The sequence below is a fragment of a genome, unplaced genomic scaffold, assembly GCF_019419815.1.
Source record: "Pyrus x bretschneideri cultivar Hongxiangsu unplaced genomic scaffold, Pyrus_bretschneideri_v1 Contig36, whole genome shotgun sequence".
Taxonomy (NCBI): Eukaryota; Viridiplantae; Streptophyta; class Magnoliopsida; order Rosales; family Rosaceae; genus Pyrus; species Pyrus x bretschneideri.
Window position 1 is genome coordinate 3,642,277 of NW_025999679.1, and position 17,569 is coordinate 3,659,845.

Below are 17,569 nucleotides of genomic sequence, written 5' to 3' on the forward strand. Positions count from 1 at the left end.
GCTTAATAACATTAGTAAATTTCTTCAATTAAACTTGACATGGATACATTCTCAAATCAAGAAAAAAAAATGTACCCATATAAGTTTAAAAATGGATTAGGAAAAAAATTGAATAGATTATATATATATATATATATATATATATATATAAATAAAATTTAAGAATGTGTACATTATAAGATTAAAAAATTGAAAACCTTTTTATAAAATTAAGGGGTACAAACTTATCTAATTTATTTTTTTTTTATCTTGGAAATGTTTTGAATTGAAAATTAGTTAGTAGTTTAATAAAGAAGTAAGTATTAAAGTCTTAAATCAATTATTAATTTTTATTTTAAAAATTACGTAACTTAAATGTAAATTTATTATTGCATTAAGAAACTTTGATGAAAAACTGAAAAATAATAACATTTTAACTAGGGACGGATACCAATTGTTTCTTCAAAAATTCCCCCAAACAATGATAATCTTCTCTCCAATCTTCCATACCAGACTAATTCGATGCTTTTGTTCTTCTTCTTGCCGAAGCAGTCTTACGGAACCCCTACCCCTTCAAACTCTACTCAAAAGCGGCTTCACTCCCACGCTCAAATCCATCGTCCAATTCCTTCTCTTCCTCTCTCGAACGCGCCGGTTCAACACCCTCCTCCACTTCTTCTCCCGAATGGAGTCCAATCAAATCAAAGGCAACTCCCAGGCGCACTCCATCGTGACCTGGGCTCTCCTAGATCTGCAGAAATATGAAGAAGCAGAGCATTTTATGAGGACACAGATGACCGAAGCTTCGAAGTTGCGGCGGAATCGGATGATTGACTCTCTGATTCAAGGCCTGTGTATCAACCGGAAAGACCCCGAGAAGGCTTTGTGACCCACGGTATTTTTCCTTCTTCTTTCACGTTTTGCTCGTTAATTCATTCGTTTAGCAATGAGGGAGATATGAGCAAGGCAATTGAGGTGCTGGAGTTGATGACTGATGAGAAAGTTAAGTACCCTTTTGATAATTTTGTTTCTAGTTCAGTGATTTCCGGGTTTTGTAAGATTGGGAAGCCGGAAATCGCAGTCAAATTTCTTTAGAATGCGGTGGATTCTGGAGCTTTGGAGCCTAATATTGTGACTTATACAGCACTAGTTGCTGCTCTTTGTAAAAGGGTGGAGTTAATGAGGTTTGTGATTTGGTTTGTAGGATTGAGAAGCAAGGTTTGGCATTGGATGTTGTTTTGTTTAGTTGTTGGATTTGTGGTTATATTTCGGACGGGGTTCTGATGGAGGTTTTCCTGAGTCTGCATGTGAAGTGTATTTGGTTATGAGGAGGAAAGGGTCAGTTATCACAAGCAAAACTTACTACACAATTTTAAAAGGTCTAATTGGTGGTGGGAAAGATTCACTAACTCAGTCTTTCTCGAACATCTCTCTGAAAGAATATGGCCTAGAAGAACCCAAGGTAAGCAGGATTCTGGCTTACGACATATGTCTGAAGGGCGTTGATGATGCTCTCCGATTTCTAGACAAAATGAAGGACAAGCCTGCAACCGTCACTTTGCCTGTTACTCTTTTTAACACACTTATAAAGAATGGTAGAGTTTTGGATGCATATAAACTTGTCATGGTGGCTGGAGATGGTCTATCTATTCTAGATGCATTTGATTATTCACTTATAGTTGATAGTCTTTGTAAAGTAGGATATATCAATGAGGCATTAGATCTGTGTAGTTTTGCTAAAAATAAATGGGTGACCCTTGATATCATCATTTATAATTCAGTTATAAATAGATTATGCCGCCAAGGCCACCTTGTTAAAGCATTTCGGCTATTTGATTCATTAGAGAGAATTAATTTGGTACCCACGGAAATCACTTATGCTACATCGATTGATGCCTTACGTATAGAGGGGTTTCTTCTGGATGCCAAGCAGTTTTTTGAGAGGATGGTTCTCAAGGGCTTTAAACCAAATATACATGCATACAACTCGATTATTGATGGTTATTGCAAAATTGGAGATATGAATGATGCCTTGAAGGTTCTTTATGATTTGGACTTAAAATCCCTCCAGCCTGATGAATTCACTGTTAGCATTGTAATCAATGGCTTTTGTCTAAAGGGTGATATGGAAGGGGCAATCAAATTCTTTGTCGAGCTTAAAGGAAAAGGTACATTACATGATTTTTTGGGTTTCTTGTATTTACTAAGAGGTCTATGCGCCAAGGGAAGGATGGAAGAAGCTCGAACCATCTTGAGAGAAATGCTTCACTCCCAATCTGTTGTTGAGCTAATAAACAGAGTTGATGTTGAGGTTGAGACAGATTCTTTAGAAGGTTTTCTTGTTTCTTTGTGTGAACAAGGCCGTATCGAAAAAGCACTTACTGTCCGTAATGAAATTGGGTGCATGTTTTTCCCTGTTAGAGATTCACCCCATACTCACCAACAATCTCATAAACTAGACAAGCCTTGTGACAGGGAGGCTTCTGGTACAGTTGTTTCAACTTCTGTAACCTACACTGATGCAGAGTTGGATAGTCAGCTTTCTGAAATGAAGAAAGTAGAGAAGGTGGCTGAAAATTATGATGGCATGGAGAGAAGGTCTCAGTTTAATGACTTTGACTATTGCTATAAACAAATTGCTATACTCTGTTCAAGTGGGGAGATACAAAAGGCTAGCCAGTTAGCAAAGGGGATGGTTCCCAATTTTGGCAGGGCCACTTGGTATAATTGAAAAATCTGGCTAAAATGGTGTTGTAACTTCCTTCCCCTTCAATAAGGGACCAATGAAAGCAGTTACAGGTATATCTTCTCATTCTTTGAAAGTTTTTCTACCCTTTCAAATTAGTAATTGTTAATTGCGTGTGTGGTATGTAAGTGTGCTCTCGTTATTTATTTGTTTGTGTTATGCCATTTGATTTTTAAGCTTGGAAAGACATATGTATTGTTTATCTGCAATCTTTGTGTGCATATATTCAATTGATGATATAAGTGATATGAGGTCGCGTTTGGTACGCGGGATGGGACGGAACAGAGTGGGACGAAGCATTCCGTCCCACGTTTGGTGCGCCTAAAATGAGTGGAACGCGTTGTTCCAGGGAACAAGTTTTGGATGATTTTTTGTTCCACCTCCCCCCCTGGAACGGGTTGTTCCACGTCCGTGGGACAGAAATTTCTATTATTTTAAGACAAAAATGCCCCTTGTCTTTTTCAAAATTTACAACATCAAAATCAAATAACAAACCCTAAAAACTATCTTCTCTTCTTCTCAGCCGTTCCTCTTCACCTCTGCATCCCTCTCCCCTTCGCAACCTTCCTGCTCATCTTCTTCTGTGTAGCCTCGCAACCTTCCTCCTCGTCCCCTTCGCAACCTTCCTCCTCGTCCTCTTCCGTGTAGCAGCTCTGCGAACTTGGTGGTCCTCAGGTCTCTCTCTCTCTCTCTCTCTCTCTCTCCTCTGTATTTTTGGGTAACTTGAATGTTTGAATTGGTGATCACAAAATCAAGATTTGTTTGTCAGTTACAATATTAATAAGTGCCTGATTTCATTTGTAAACTATTTCTGTTTACAATAAATCCAAGTTGTTTGATGGGAAATCTGGTAACAGGCTGAAAGTGATAGCCTTTCTGCTTTTAGCCAAGAGTACATGATTTCTTATGCCATTGTATTCATCGGATTAATCCGGAGAAGAGTACATGGCCTTCCTACACGCCGACACGGCTTGGACATGGGGCAGGGGCCTTTTGTAAAATATTTTGGGAGTAGTTTTGGAAATATTGAATGTAAAATATTTTGGGAGTAGTTTAAGTTATGCATATTTCATTTTCTTTGTTTAAGTTCTAAATGTTTAAACCCTAAAACGTTTACGATGCATGATCATTAAACTTATATATTTTTCAACATTTGTCATGTGCTCTTATGTGGTTTGCCTTGTTCCTGCAATGGGGAATATTTAGAGGGGTGTCTTTCTAAACAAGGCCAATTCTAATGTTTGTAGAACCTGAACTCCCTGAACAACAACCCACAATTGAAAGGACCAAAATTAGGGACTAAAAATTGAATTGGGGTGTGGGTTTTGCAATTTGCACAATAAAATTTGATGGGTTTGTGGTGAAAATTCAAATGGAGGTGTAGAAAACGGGAAAAATTACAAATTTTAAAGGGGTTTGCATGTGAAACACAACATATACCTATTAAAATTTGGACCAAGAAAAACAAATAATGGGTGTTCAAATTTGAACAACTTATAAAAAAAAAATAAAAAAAAAAATAAAAAAGTCTTGTCCCGTTCCGCCCATAAAATTGTACCAAACAACAGACGGAACATGGGTATTTTAGTCATTTTAATCTTTTGGTTCCGTTCCGTCCATGTGCTACCAAACGCAGGACGGAACAACAGTCTTGTTCCGTCCTGCGCGTACCAAACATAACACAGAACATCCGTCCCGTCCCGTCCCGTCCCGTCTGCGTACCAAACGCTACCTGAGTGACATTATTTATCCGCTTTTTCCTGATGGTATCTGAAGACTTTTGGACTTCCAGATAAGCTATCTTTGTCAACATATTGATGGAAAGTTTAAAATTTAACAACATATTCATGGTTCATTATCTTTGTTCTGACACTGTTATGATTTGCTGTTAATAATTGTTTTTTTGCTTATGTTAATCGCTGCATTTATGTGAACGCATATTTATATGTACTGACGTTCTTACATATATGTATACAGAGACTATGCCCTAAGTATAAGTTTTGGCTGCAACAGAATACTGTCAAACTAAACAGTATCAGCTGGTGGAACTTAAAACCGATGGTTGTTTTGAAAAGGTTTTGTGCCATATAAACTTTTTCGTTGCTTTGGCATCATGAAGATGAAAGGTAACCCTCTATATTGTTTCAATTCTTTCTTTGTTTATTTGTTTCTTTTGTCTATTAGTATTTATTGCTTAGTTACAGAAACCTGCTGCACAGTGTGGCGTTCAACCTTAAGTCGCCCTTGCTGCCGTCAAAGTATATGATGGAAAAACTGGATGGTTATTTGTGCCCCAGGTAATTCACCAGCTCAGATGCATGAGTAACAGGTTAAACTCTCACCGGTTTTTATTTTTTATTTTTAACGTGTGCTATTTTTTCATTGCCTCCCCAAATATTTGGGCTACCTAGTCTAGGATTGAGACTTTGTTGATGATACTCTGTCTTCAAAGTAAGTTTTAAATTTTATATGCATTTCCCTACTCGCTTCGTACTTAAAACTGGGGCGTGATGATTATTTTGCTTTGTTCGCCTCTTTTCTTTCTGTCTGTATCTGCAAAAGACCCATTTTCTTTTTCTTCTTTTTCTTTTCTCTTGAATTGTCATTGTTTTTTCTTGAACCTCTTGCAGATTCCTCTGCTATAAGTATTTTTCGTTTCCATAATTATAGAGGAGAGCTGCAGCGTGACACCAGATTATCAAACATTTCTCTCTTGTAAGCAAGCTTAACTGCAGAGTCCTAATAGATTATTGTGTATGATAACACCTAAATCATGTTCTTTCTTTTCTTTCGGTGCTTTAAATTCTCTTAATTTTACGGTATTGATTGATGAGCTAACAATTTCTCTTTAATCTTAGCCAAGGGACTTGCCACAACCCGGTGATACTAGTTCGATTTAGTATTATCCGAACTTGTATGAAATCCAGTGTTACTCAACAAATGAGGTCTGGTGAAACATGTTGTCAACCTGCTTTATAACAGAAGAGAAAGTTCCATTAAAGCAGCCTTAAGAAAACGGTGTTTGTAGAACGATGCACGTTGTCAATCAGGTTCAGGGATGCAGATATTGATTTGTTTCATCACCTCCGGATGATTTGGGCTTGGTTAACATTTGGTTTGAAAGAAGACACGCAAATTACGATTTCTTTGCTGCAAACGCAGAAATGTAGAGTTTCTTCATTTTCTTCACCTAATATCTCACAATCAAACAGTTAGTAGAACTTGTTCGACAGAAATAAGATGTTTCATCGGTGCTTCAAATTCCCAAAATGGTCCTTATCTGGTCTGGAGGATGCCTTGCCAGTGATTTGGGATCTGAGTAGCCATTTTTGGGATCCATAATTGCTTCATATGTAATGTCATATGCTTCGGCCAATGATTTAGCCACTTGGATACAAGCCACATCTTTTAAGGATCACATCGACTTCATTTTCTACAAGGGCTTGCATGTGTTTAGCTATCATCCCGAGGCACTTCACGTATTCCTCTGCAACCTCATGCCCAAGCAATGGTTGTTGTATGGCACACAAGCAATTGATGAGGAATATCTTCGAGGATGTTTCACTTGACTGCACCAATCCATTGAATAGGTATTAGGACGAAAGAAATGAAGAAGATTATGCATAAGAATCACACGAACATCTTCGAAACTAGCTTGAAATTTATAAGAATAAGGGGCACATCTTTGGACTTTTGCTGAACCAAACATTGGTGTTTGGCAGGGGTGGGAGAGGATCTTGTTTGTCTTTGGCAAAGATTGATTTGGGATTAATCATAATTTGGCACCAGGAATAGATGCACACAAGTTGATGAGAAGTACAACAAAATGTAACAGCAAGCCATGCCGCTGAAGATAATCTGAAATCAGACGCTCGGAAAGTAATGAGAAAAGAAACCTGAGATGACGGGGCAGAATTGCTGTTGGACAATAGTGCATCAACTGGTGATTTAAGAAATTGACCTAAGTCAGAACTCATCCTATTTTTTCTTGAAGAGTAGCCAACTCCCTTGGACTTGTGGGCCTCTGCAGCTTGCTCACATATTTGCAATGGTAGGAGTAAGGAATTTAAATTGCTTACAGGAGTGGTTCTACTAATATAGAGAGCATTTGTTTGTGGGATCACACGAACTCAAAGCAATAGGCACAAAAGCACTCAAGGTGAAGTTCTCCGTAAGTTTGTTCTTAATCAATGGGAATGCGACAGTTTTGAAGCTTCGAGCATGCCTGAAAAACTAATGTCAATGTTGCTTTGACCATCATGAAACCATATTATGTCCATCAATGCCATATATGTAATGGATGTCCAGCACAACGCACCTTAATAATTGGATCAAGTAAAGCAGATATGACTGGACCAAAAGAAGGATTTTTGCCTAAAGTTGGAAGCATCATGCTGTTATGGGTCTCAACTATTTCAAGCAAAAGTGAGACTTCTTCCCTTACTGCTGGTGGAGGGGAGAGTTCAACAGAAACAAGGGGAGGATACCTCAAAAGCTTTTCCCCTCGGGTTTTCAGAATATCAAAGAAAGTTTTCTGAGCAGCATCCTTTAGTGTCCACAGTGTATCAGATAATGCTGTTTCTCTCCCAATAAATTCCGATACCTGCAAGTAGACAGACAGCCATATATTAGGAGACAAAGAAAAGAACGCCAAACATGTGGGACAACTTATTCCATTGATGGATAGGAAAAGGGATCACTTACAGTGTGGCTGTAAAACTCCAGGGTATTACTTAGTTTGTACGAAATTATAAGGCTGTCTTTCGAGAATCACTCTCAGGGCTCTTGGAGAACTGGTTTCTAGTTGGACTAGCATCTCCCGCGGCATCTGGATAAAGCCTGCAACAGGAACAAGAAGAAGAAGGATGAATTATATTCACAAATGGAAGTGCAACACAACCAATAGGTCTTTGTTTTCACATCTGATGTAACCAACCTAGCATGTCCCCGAGAGTTAGTATCACCTTTTATGTTTCCATGATCCAGAAAATAAAAAATTCAGATGTGAGAGAGTAGAGAGTGCCTGATGCTGTGTTCTCAAGAGCAATTTACAATTGGCATGATGAATTTCTTGAACATGTGAAAGCGCCTTGAAGAAGTTGTCATTCAGTTCTTCATCCCTCAATGCACTTCTCACAAACCCAAATCAACAAATCAATCCACTGATTCGAATCTCAACACAAACCAACACCAAAAGCCCAAATCAAAAACTAAATCGATTGATTCGAACCTCAACCAGAAAACCCTAATCAATCAATTCATTGAAATCTCACAACTTATAAACGCATATGGTTTGATGGGTACCTCTTGATTAGAGAGCTGGTACTCGCGTAGGAAGCAAGAGACGATCTGCATGAGCCCTTCGGTGGTGGCGGTGCAGCTGCTGAGAGCGACAGCGATCTTGTCGCAGCTAGTGGCCAAGGCCTCTTGGGCAGCCAGGGAGGCCTTCAGGAACTTGAGGTTGGTGGCGAGGCCTCGCTTCTCGATGGTGGATCGGAGGTTCCGCCGCGACTGAGGGGTATTTTCGGAATAGAAAGATGAAAGGGTGTTGAGTGAGGCCAGCACATCGGGCGAGTCGGTGCGACACTCCAAGACCTTTTTCAGCTTCCGGGAAAGTCCCGGCGCCAGCTTCGCTCGTGTCAGATTAGCTAGTTGTTGAGACAATAGTTTATTAAGGTGATGATTCCGAGAGAATGATCATTCACATTGGGATTGAGACCAATACAAGAATTACATAACGTACCAACGTATTAACACATACCCAAATTAAAATTACACAATGTTTGATACATATGTGAGTCACTCGATGAAGGGTATGCTGTGGAACTTTTGCTGTTGAAAAAATTGATGCAAGTTGAAAGGTTGTAAACTTCAAATTAAAAATTAGTAAAAGAAAAGCTTAATCTATGGATACTTGATTTAAAATTTTGAAATTTGAAACCTCTATATCAGAATATGTTTTGAACTTAAAAATCTCTCACTTATTGCTAAAAATGCATATCACTAAACCGCAGTTCCAATTGCGTTATACTATTTACAACAGTATAGACTATACATTACACACTTGTTCAAAATACATGAGCTTAATATCAGATAATATCATAGGCATATATTATTGCATATTCTTTAGCTCCAAAAGCCTAGACCATCTCTTATCAACAGAAACAGTGCTTTTTCCACCAATATCTGCAAATCACAAATTGTGGGGAATTAATTACTTTCCTTGCTCAAAATAATAGCTAATTTTTTCTTGTCACACAACACTTACACTGCACAGTGGGATATGATTTCTCACACAGCTCTGAACAAGTATCCTGCAAAGTACAATTTCACCCCGTCGTTAATCAATCATTAAGGGTCTTCCTTTCGTGCTTTATGTCCGTATTATGATCGAAACTATTTCATTACTGGTTCATACTTTAATGGAGGTTGCAAGCCGTATCGTGTCCTGTATGAGTGAATCAAGTTCTGCTTCATTTCCAGGCTTCACGTAGATAACCTGTTGCAGCATGCAGCTGTGTGAACACACTATCATGGGGGGCTGAGAGAGAGAGAGAGAGAGAGAGAGAGAGAGAGAGAGAAGGAGAGCAAGAGATACAGAGAGTTTAGGGACTTAATGATGGATCGTCGCCACCGATTTCAGGAAGTTGAACCGTGTGTTCGTCCCTGCTTGATGACAGAACCCACACGTTGAATTGTGTGTCAATCTGTTTAGACACAACATAACCAGATGAGTGCTGCAAAATTTGCGTCTCGTTTATTTCCATAAAGTACGATGTTAATATGTTTACCAACGCATAATTTGCTGAATAAATTTAGGATCTCTAGCATTATTATTGTTGTGTTGTCTGGAATTTATATATGATTGAAGTAACGACTAAGATTTCATGCTTCTGCTAAGAAAATAAATACCTTTCTGCAGTAGGTAGAAGAGCAGTTGCTACATTTTCTGTTGAATGATGTTAATATCTTTCCATCAACAGAGAAGCCAAAGCTAGCATGCTGCAGGTAGTCATAAGCAGAAGGGAATTAACACTGGTGCTTAATCGAAAAAACTGTCTCGTTAAGGACGATTATCTAATTTGCTATTCGAAAAAAATGGGAGCGACCTTGTGGACGCAGAGATTAACCGAAATTTGGGCGTCATGTGTATTTTCATCTTCGATCAAATCATCCAAACGCAGGTCTTGGAGGGAGAGAATGTAATCACAGCTCCAATTCCCATGCCATTTCCCATCTGCTGTTGATAATCTGATCACGCTCCGTGGGCTACTACTCCTGCTCTTCTTTTTGTTACCCTGAAGCACAAGTGGCAGCTCAACTATATTTATAATGCTATGGAGTAGTTATGCCTAGAACAATGTTCGGTTTGATAGACTTACGTAATCAGACTATGAATCTATATTGCGTATGCATACAAAAAACCACACATCCATATAACAATTGATGTGATCGATGGTACGCGGACTTATAGTTCGACCCCTTAAGCATCTTACTATACACAACATAAATGAAGAAAGCAAAAAAGCATGAGAGAAATCTGTGTTGTTTGAGGTTGGTACCAGAGAGAGAGATTTCCTTTTAGAAGAAGCTCTGATTGTGAAAGCACGAGACACCGAATCGGAGAATTTGGGGTTTGCCGGAGTTACAGAGAGAAGCTTAATATGCCTTGCTGATACCAGATGACCAGCTTCTGCCATCTCTCTTGGACTATAGGTCTTGTCCGGAAGGAGGAGAAATGTCGGACATGAGTTCTTGTTCGGAACCTTATCATCATATAAAGCGGTGGTACTTGGAAGTTTGGGAGACACTCAAAACATGGGCTAAAATTACAATGCTGCCCTCTTATGAAACGTTGTTTTGTTTAGGAAGCAAATTGTATCAATAGTCCAACAATTTAAATTAATTAGAGTAATGGTCCATCAACTAAAATTTTATGATTATTGATTCTTTAAGTCATCAAAACATATAGTTATGATTAGGGGTGGTCAAATAGGTTCTGTACCCACAGATCAGTGCGGGAAGGGGCGGGTACAAAATTTCAAAACACAAAACAGAACGGGACGGGACGGGACATGTAACCAAAATTAGTGGGGCGGGGCAGGTTCAAAAATAGGAAGGAACGGGCCCCTGACCCGGCCTGTTTCTAGCTTTCTAGCTTTAGAAAATGGAAGTGGGTTTAATGTATGTCAAATCCCTCCACCTTTTATTGCCATATTTTCATCTCACAGACTGACTCAGTTTCCCGTTCTCCATTCATTCACGACTCAAGCTCGAGTTGAGTCCTCGACAGTAGCCGTCCTTCAACAACCACCATCAGACTCCATAGCCCTCGACAACCACTATCAGAGTCCTTGACAGTAGCCATCTTAGACTCCACAACCCTCGATTCCGTCTTCATCTCCCTTTTTCTGGCAAAATGTCAGTGGCGGTAACCTTCAACAACCACCACCATCATCATCTCTCCGAATTGAGACCACCATCGTCATCTCATCTCCTTTCAAATTAAGGTAATATAATTTCTAAACTCTTAATTTTAACTCTCTGGTTAATTTTCTGGATTTAGGGATTTATGGTTATTTGCAATCTTTGATTCTCTCTGATCAATTTTTATATTTGAGAGTTAGGGTTTTCTACAATCTCTCAGTCTGTTAAGCAGTTCTTCATACCCTAAACACAATCCATAAATTTTCCTTCATGGAAATTAAGAATTAGGAAGTTAGGGATTTAGGGTTCAAATGTTCATTACTGTACCTACCGGGTATTCCATAATGTTTGAAATTTGAATTGGGAATTAATGTATTGTTCAAACTTGCAGGCTTGTTGTATAGCATTGAATGGGAATTTATTTATTGTCCAAATCTACAAATGTACAACAGCTTGACATATTTGACATGTCTCACTTCTTAATTCTTTAATCTTTGGGGGTTTTGTGTTGCTAAGGAAATTTCTGATGCTATTTCAATTTTGACATCATTGCTAAGGAAAATACTTTTGTGCTGTAAATTTATTTGAGGATAATTTGATGATTGTTCTTTTCGTGATGATAGTTCTGTACTAGTCTCCCTAAATACAACTCCTCAGTATGTCAGAGGAATCTAAAGAACTATTGTCAGGTAATGCAAAGTTGAGTGCTGCTCTTTGTTGCGTGTATTTTCTTTGATGGATTGCTTTATTTGAATCTTGATATAATCAGGCATTTCATAGTAGTCCAGCATTTGAACTTACCAGCTCCGATGACTTTGTTTGGTTTTTTTTAACTCCCTTTCGAGCAGCCCTACATTGAATTGGCGCACTGCTATGTCAACGAAAAAATTGTGCATTTGGAGGCAATGGTTGATAGACACAAGAAAAAGTATGACAATGTGAGTTCTTATTATGTGTTCATCCTGTTGTTTTTCCTTTATTCGTATGTCGTATCCATGGTGTCAAAGGAAAAGTGGATGCAACATGATTTCTCTGTAACCTACGATTCTCTGACTTGAATTCTTCAACCTTCTTAATTTGGCTTTGGAATTTTGTTTTTCTCCAGGACAACAATCTTGTTGGACAGTTGGACTGGTGAGACAGATATTATCTTCCCAGTATAATCGAAACATTCAGAGACTGACTTAGACATACTCGACTCTTTCCCTTCAAGATTTTCAGCAACCTGGCCCTCTTCATTTAATTTATAATATATATATATATAACAAAAAAAAAAAAAAAAAAACCAAGGACCCATGGACTCGGCCCGAATCGGCCCGTTTCAACCGGGTTCGGTAAAGTTCGATTCCTATATAAGAATCTGCTATCCCCGGCCCGCACCGGCCCGTACCCACCCCTAGTTGTGGTCATTTTCGTTAAGTCTGTTAGAACTTTCATCAAATGAGTCACGTGGGCTGAATCAAATGGTAAGTATGAAAAATCAAATGAAAAAAATTATAGCAATGATTACTTAATTTTAACCCAAATGAAGAATTGGTCTCGAAACTTTAACCCAATTGTAACAATTATTCCACTCTAACCCATTTTGACAAAATTGTAATGGAATTGATGAAGCGGAATGGCTGCACTTTTTTTGAGTTAGAACACCGAATGCCCATCTTCATTTGCCTCGATAACATTGGGGCTTCGAAACCCTGGAACAGGTGGAATCATCTGGTTAGAACCCTAAGGTACACACACTCTCTCTCTCTGCCTTAAACCCTAATATTTTGCGTACTCCCAAAAGTTCGAAGATCTCGTTTGTCGACCACATCGGCAGGGCAGGCGGGACTAATCTCTTAACTAGGCTTTGCTACAAAATTTTATGAATGTTTTTCTTAATGATACAATTCTTGTTTATTTTATTTTCTGGTGCTTGAATCCTATCATGGTTTGAGGGCTCTCATTCAATTAATACTAATTTTTTTGAGATTCAGAAGTTATTATTCCGAATTGAAGTTTCCTTCGAAAATCGAGAATTACTTTAAATTTTGATTTAAGTTTTTATCAATTGAAGAATGCCACAAAGATGGGGTTTTCGGAATTGTGTTGATCAATTTGGCTGACTTAATTTCTGTAAGACTGTTTGTGTTCCCATCGTTTTCGGGTTCATCTTAGAAAGTTTTTCTAGTCGGCAGCAATTCGGGTTTTCTGTATTTAGTAGTAAAACAGCTCAGTACTTACTAAAGTGGTCATGCGTATTTATAAATGCTTCTGACCATTCGTACGAGTTTTCCTGAAATTTGTAATGTGCAGGTTGTAGTTAGCACAAGGCTGTTTTAATGCCCGTTAATTAGTCGATTCATACTTAAGGTACCGTTTGGTACGTGGGACGGATGTAACAGAGTGGGACAAGGCGTTCCGTCCCACGTTTGGTGCACCTTGTTCCACAGGACGAGTTTTGGGTGAATTTTCGTTTCACCTCATCCCCCTGGAACGACTCGTTCCACATCCGTGGAACACAAAATTATAACCTCTCCGTCTCCTTCTTCTTCCTCCTTGTTTCCATCCGAGGGCATCTTTGCTCCCGCTCCGTTCCGTTCCATCCTGTCCCGTCCCGTCCCATTCCGTTCCGTCCCGTCCCGTCTGCATACCAAACGATACCTGTGTTCCCTTTTTTTTTTCTCGACAGAAAATGATAGGGTCCATTTTGCCCTTACCAGCTCCTCCTTCTGATGGAGACCTTGGGCCTCGTCCGGAATCCCAAGTGACTGAACTCAATCAGGATGAGAAGCAATTGGACGAGGAGTTGAGCAAAGCCAACTCTACATCAGTTGCGACGCATACCAAGGCTATTGGTATCATACATCCTCCTTCAGACATTAGAAACATTGTTGACAAAACTGCCCAATTTGTGGCAAATAATGGACCGGAATTTGGGAAAAGGATTATGGCTAATAATACTGGAAATGCAAAGTTCAGTTTCTTGATTTCGACAGATCCCTACCATGCATACTATCAGCATCGGTTGTCTGAATTCCGTGCCCAGAATTAGTCTTCTGGACAGCAACCATATACACAGCCTGCGGATTCTGCTTCACCTGAGTCTGCTCCACCAGGTCCAGCTGTAGATGGTGAAGCAGGAGCCCCAAAGCCTGATTTCTCAGCCCAGTTTAGACCGGTCCGCAAAGTGCTTGAACCACCACAAGCTTAGGAGTTTACTGTTCGTCTTCCTGAAGGTATTACTGGGGAAGAGTTGGATATTATTAAGCTCACAGCCCAGTTTGCAGCTCGAAACGGGAAAACATTTTTGCAAGGATTGACAAGCAGGGAAATGAAAACCACCAGTTCCATTTTCTGAAGCCTATGCATAGTATGTTCACGTTTTTCACTTCTCTGGCTGATGCGTATTCTAAGGTGATGATGCCTCCGGAGAATTGGCCAGATAAGCTTAAGAAAAGTGTTGCTGACATGACAACTGTGCTCGAGAGGTGTGTCCATCGATTAGGGTGGGAGCGTTCACAAGAGCAAGCAAGACAGAAGGCTGAAGATGAGATTGGGCAGGAAAGGATACAAATGGCTATGATTGATTGGCATGATTTTGTTGTGGTTGAAACAATAGACTTTGCAGATGATGAGGATGAGGATTTACCTCCTCCGATGACCCTTGAGGAGGTTATAAGGAGAAGCAAGAACGCAGATATGGAAGAAGACGTTGAGCCTGGTAAGGTGGTGGAAATGGAAATGGATGAAGAAGAGATGCAGCTTGTTGAAGAGGGCTTGAGGACATCTAGACTTGAAGAGAATGATGATGAAAAGAAGAATGAGAATGTGGTGATAGAGGACCCAGAACCACTAATAAGAATTGTGAAGAACTGGAAGAGACCCGAGGACAGGATCCCTGCCGAAAGAGACCCAACAAAGTATGTCATTTCCCCAATCACTGGAGAGCTTATCCCGATCAACGAGATGTCTGAACACATGAGGATTTCTCTCATTGATCCAAAATACAAAGAGCAAAAGGAAAGGATGTTTGCTAAGATTCGGGAGACTACTCTTGCTCAAGATGATGAAATCTCAAGAAACATTGTGGGCCTTGCACGAACCTGTCCTGATATTTTTGGTACCACAGAGGAAGAAGTTTCTAATGCAGTCAAGGCTGAGATTGAGAAAAAGAAAGATGAGCAACCAAAGCAGGTCATTTGGGATGGTCACACTGGAAGTATTGGCCGTACAGCAAATCAAGCAATGTCGCAGAATATCAATGGAGAGGACCAAAATGATGGTCTCAACAATGATGCTAGGAACCTTCCTGGTCCTGCAGCTCCTCCTCCAAGACCTGGTGTGCCTTCAATTCGTCCTCTTCCTCCACCACCTGGTCTTGCCTTGAATACCTCGTCCTCCAAACACAGTCCAGTATTCTGCTCCACCTAGCGGCAGTCTCCCTGCTCCTCCACCAAGGCCCCCAGTTGTCCAATATCAATCAATTCGACCTCCTGGACCTCCAATGCCCATGAGTTCTGGACAGCAGTCCCCTATGCTCAATTGACCACGTCCTATGCCTCCATCCATGTCTATGAATGCACCTGGTAGTTCTGTACCACCTCCACCTGGTTCTCAGTTTACACCAATGCAAGTTTCCCGACCGTATATGCCTCTTCCCGTTCCTCCACCTACAATGCAAATGATGCCAGCCCCACCTTTGCCTCAGGGAGTGTCTCCACCACCACCTGAAGAAGCTCCTCCACCGCTTCCAGAAGAACCTGAGCCAAAGTGGCAGAAGCTTGACGATTCTATGCTTATTTCAGAAGATCAGTTTCTGGCACAGCATCCGGTATGGATTTTTTCGATATCCTTGTCTTTCTACCATAAATTCTTTAGTAAGTGCAATGCTATTGTATAATGGATTGTTGGTAGCCTGACAGAAACTATTCTTTTCTTTTCTTTTTTATCTTTTTGGTTACAGGGACCTGTTCGCATCACAGTATCTGTGCCCAATGTGGATGAAGGTAATCTAAGGGGACAACTTTTGGAGATCATGGTGCAGTCTTTGTCAGAAACTGTTGGCAGTTCGAAAGAGAAAATTTCTGGGGAGATCCAGCTTCCAGCAAACAAACAGAAGTTGAGTGGAAAACCTGGTTTTTTCAAGGACAACATGTCACTTGCATTTTACAATGTTGGAGCAGGAGAAATGCTTACTCTTTCATTAAGGGAGCGTGGTGGAGGAAAGAGATGAACATATTATGTGACCCAGGCGATTAAGGTTCTTGTTGGAATTTTCTTGTTACCATGAGAATCTGCAAGTTATCATGTGGGGCACTTTTATTCTACTTTCTTTGATGTTATATGGGAGATTATATGTTCGTCATGTGTTGATAGGATGATTTTGCCTAACATATTGTTGTTGTCTTTAAAGTTTAAACTGATTGCTAATGTTGTTTCTACTACAAATTTGGTGCTTTGGCGAGTGTCTCTCAAGGACAATGGGAAGTCGATCAGCTTCTTTCCTTAACCAGAGCAAGTTATTTAATAAAATATCTAATTACTGCTCCTTTTTGCAATTCAGTTTTTTCCCTGGAAAATATGTGCTCATTGTCTTATTATGGTTTCGAGTCTTTGATATCTTTAGAAGCATGCTTGGTGTTAGAAGACCTTTGTTTATCTTGAGTTATTTTCAGTGTTCACTTTTTCAATTATTTTGATGAAAGATTTTGCTGTTGGTGAATGTTGGTATTTCGGGTCTTGTTATCTAGTATGTAGTATCATTTTGTTGGTTTAAACTATACTGTGCATTTAACAAAGGGCGTATAAACTTTTGTTATTTTACGTTCTGCAATCCTTGAACAGCCAATAGCAAGCAGCGGCTGGTAGAGTTGGTGTTGTCTGATGATGGTTGTTAACTAAAGGAGAGAGGCTTAGAGGTACGTGTTGGGCATAAATCTCTTGTGCAAATCGTTCTCTTATAGCTCATAGCTCCCAGTATAAATTTAATTGGAGTGTAACTGTACAACGCATGAGAATGTGATAATCCCTACTTGTTATGTTGTTAGTGTGGAATGCGGATGCAAGATGGTATCATGGTGAGTGAGTTTGACCACTGGCGGATTTGGTTTTATTTTGGCAACGAAGAGATGATTACAAGTTTATTACAAATGTACAACGTGCTATAAAAAGGAAGAGCATGTGTAAATTACAACAATTGAGATACAAACTTATCACGTTTGAATCACCTCTTTGATAAGGGAAATGATTTATACTATATGGCACGTATTGCATGTGATGCTGTACTCGTATCATTTAAATTGTTTTCTTAATAGAGATAGGGTTTACCTATACAAGTAGGTTGCGCCTCTATTAGAAAGGTGGTGTGCAGAATATGATTAGAGTAGCATTTTTGTATGGTATAAGAGGATGATTACAATCAAAAGGAAAAAAGTT

At 39.5% G+C, this 17,569-nt stretch overlaps 3 protein-coding genes and 2 pseudogenes across 4 annotated transcripts; 3 read left to right on the forward strand and 2 right to left on the reverse strand.

Moving 5' to 3' along the window:
* The first annotated feature begins 460 nt into the window (after positions 1 to 460).
* Positions 461 to 1,292, forward strand: LOC125480810 (annotated as a pseudogene).
* Positions 734 to 5,848, forward strand: LOC125480819 (pentatricopeptide repeat-containing protein At5g57250, mitochondrial-like). The gene is made up of 6 exons (XM_048591967.1): positions 734 to 874; positions 1,184 to 2,778; positions 4,703 to 4,851; positions 4,930 to 5,022; positions 5,356 to 5,440; positions 5,584 to 5,848. The coding sequence occupies exon 2, from the start codon at positions 1,304 to 1,306 to the stop codon at positions 2,708 to 2,710; it is 1,407 nt and encodes a 468-aa protein (XP_048447924.1). The 5' UTR covers positions 734 to 874; positions 1,184 to 1,303; the 3' UTR covers positions 2,711 to 2,778; positions 4,703 to 4,851; positions 4,930 to 5,022; positions 5,356 to 5,440; positions 5,584 to 5,848.
* LOC125480811 (conserved oligomeric Golgi complex subunit 6-like) lies at positions 5,837 to 8,517 on the reverse strand. Its single transcript, XM_048591937.1, has 5 exons — positions 8,487 to 8,517; positions 8,030 to 8,373; positions 7,430 to 7,489; positions 7,044 to 7,328; positions 5,837 to 6,294 (listed from the first exon to the last, which is right to left on the reverse strand). Exons 1-5 carry the CDS (start codon positions 8,515 to 8,517, stop codon positions 6,106 to 6,108), a joined length of 909 nt encoding a protein of 302 aa, XP_048447894.1. The 3' UTR covers positions 5,837 to 6,105.
* Positions 8,518 to 8,812: 295 nt separating this feature from the next.
* Positions 8,813 to 10,493, reverse strand: LOC103938151 (large ribosomal RNA subunit accumulation protein YCED homolog 2, chloroplastic). 2 transcript variants are annotated; one of them, XM_009348147.3, is made up of 7 exons: positions 10,288 to 10,490; positions 9,835 to 10,023; positions 9,638 to 9,727; positions 9,343 to 9,432; positions 9,144 to 9,224; positions 8,994 to 9,039; positions 8,813 to 8,911 (listed from the first exon to the last, which is right to left on the reverse strand). In XM_009348147.3, the coding sequence occupies exons 1-7, from the start codon at positions 10,423 to 10,425 to the stop codon at positions 8,838 to 8,840; spliced, it is 708 nt and encodes a 235-aa protein (XP_009346422.2). In that variant the 5' UTR covers positions 10,426 to 10,490; the 3' UTR covers positions 8,813 to 8,837. The 2 variants fall into 2 exon arrangements, with proteins under 2 accessions (XP_009346422.2, XP_009346424.2); XM_009348149.3 differs by lacking the exon at positions 9,343 to 9,432 and having other exon boundaries at positions 10,288 to 10,493.
* Positions 10,494 to 10,923: 430 nt separating this feature from the next.
* LOC108866495 lies at positions 10,924 to 17,411 on the forward strand (annotated as a pseudogene).
* Positions 17,412 to 17,569: the final 158 nt, after the last annotated feature.

Excerpts from the sequence above, each read along its gene's own strand:
- LOC103938151 (XM_009348147.3), bottom strand. The coding sequence starts at position 10,425 with ATGGCAGAAGCTGGTCATCTGGTATCAGCAAGGCATATTAAGCTTCTC. Across the intron at positions 9,433-9,637 it reads CTTCTACCTACTGCAGAAAG|ATTGACACACAATTCAACGT; the intron begins GTATTTATTTTC and ends GTGTCTAAACAG. Across the intron at positions 8,912-8,993 it reads ATCATATCCCACTGTGCAGT|ATATTGGTGGAAAAAGCACT; the intron begins GTAAGTGTTGTG and ends TGTGATTTGCAG.
- LOC125480819 (XM_048591967.1), top strand. The coding sequence starts at position 1,304 with ATGAGGAGGAAAGGGTCAGTTATCACAAGCAAAACTTACTACACAATT.
- LOC125480811 (XM_048591937.1), bottom strand. The coding sequence starts at position 8,517 with ATGTATCAAACATTGTGTAATTTTAATTTGG. Across the intron at positions 7,490-8,029 it reads ACCAGCTCTCTAATCAAGAG|AAAGACAGCCTTATAATTTC; the intron begins GTACCCATCAAA and ends GAGTGATTCTCG. Across the intron at positions 6,295-7,043 it reads TACTTGATCCAATTATTAAG|TCAAGTGAAACATCCTCGAA; the intron begins GTGCGTTGTGCT and ends GGATTGGTGCAG.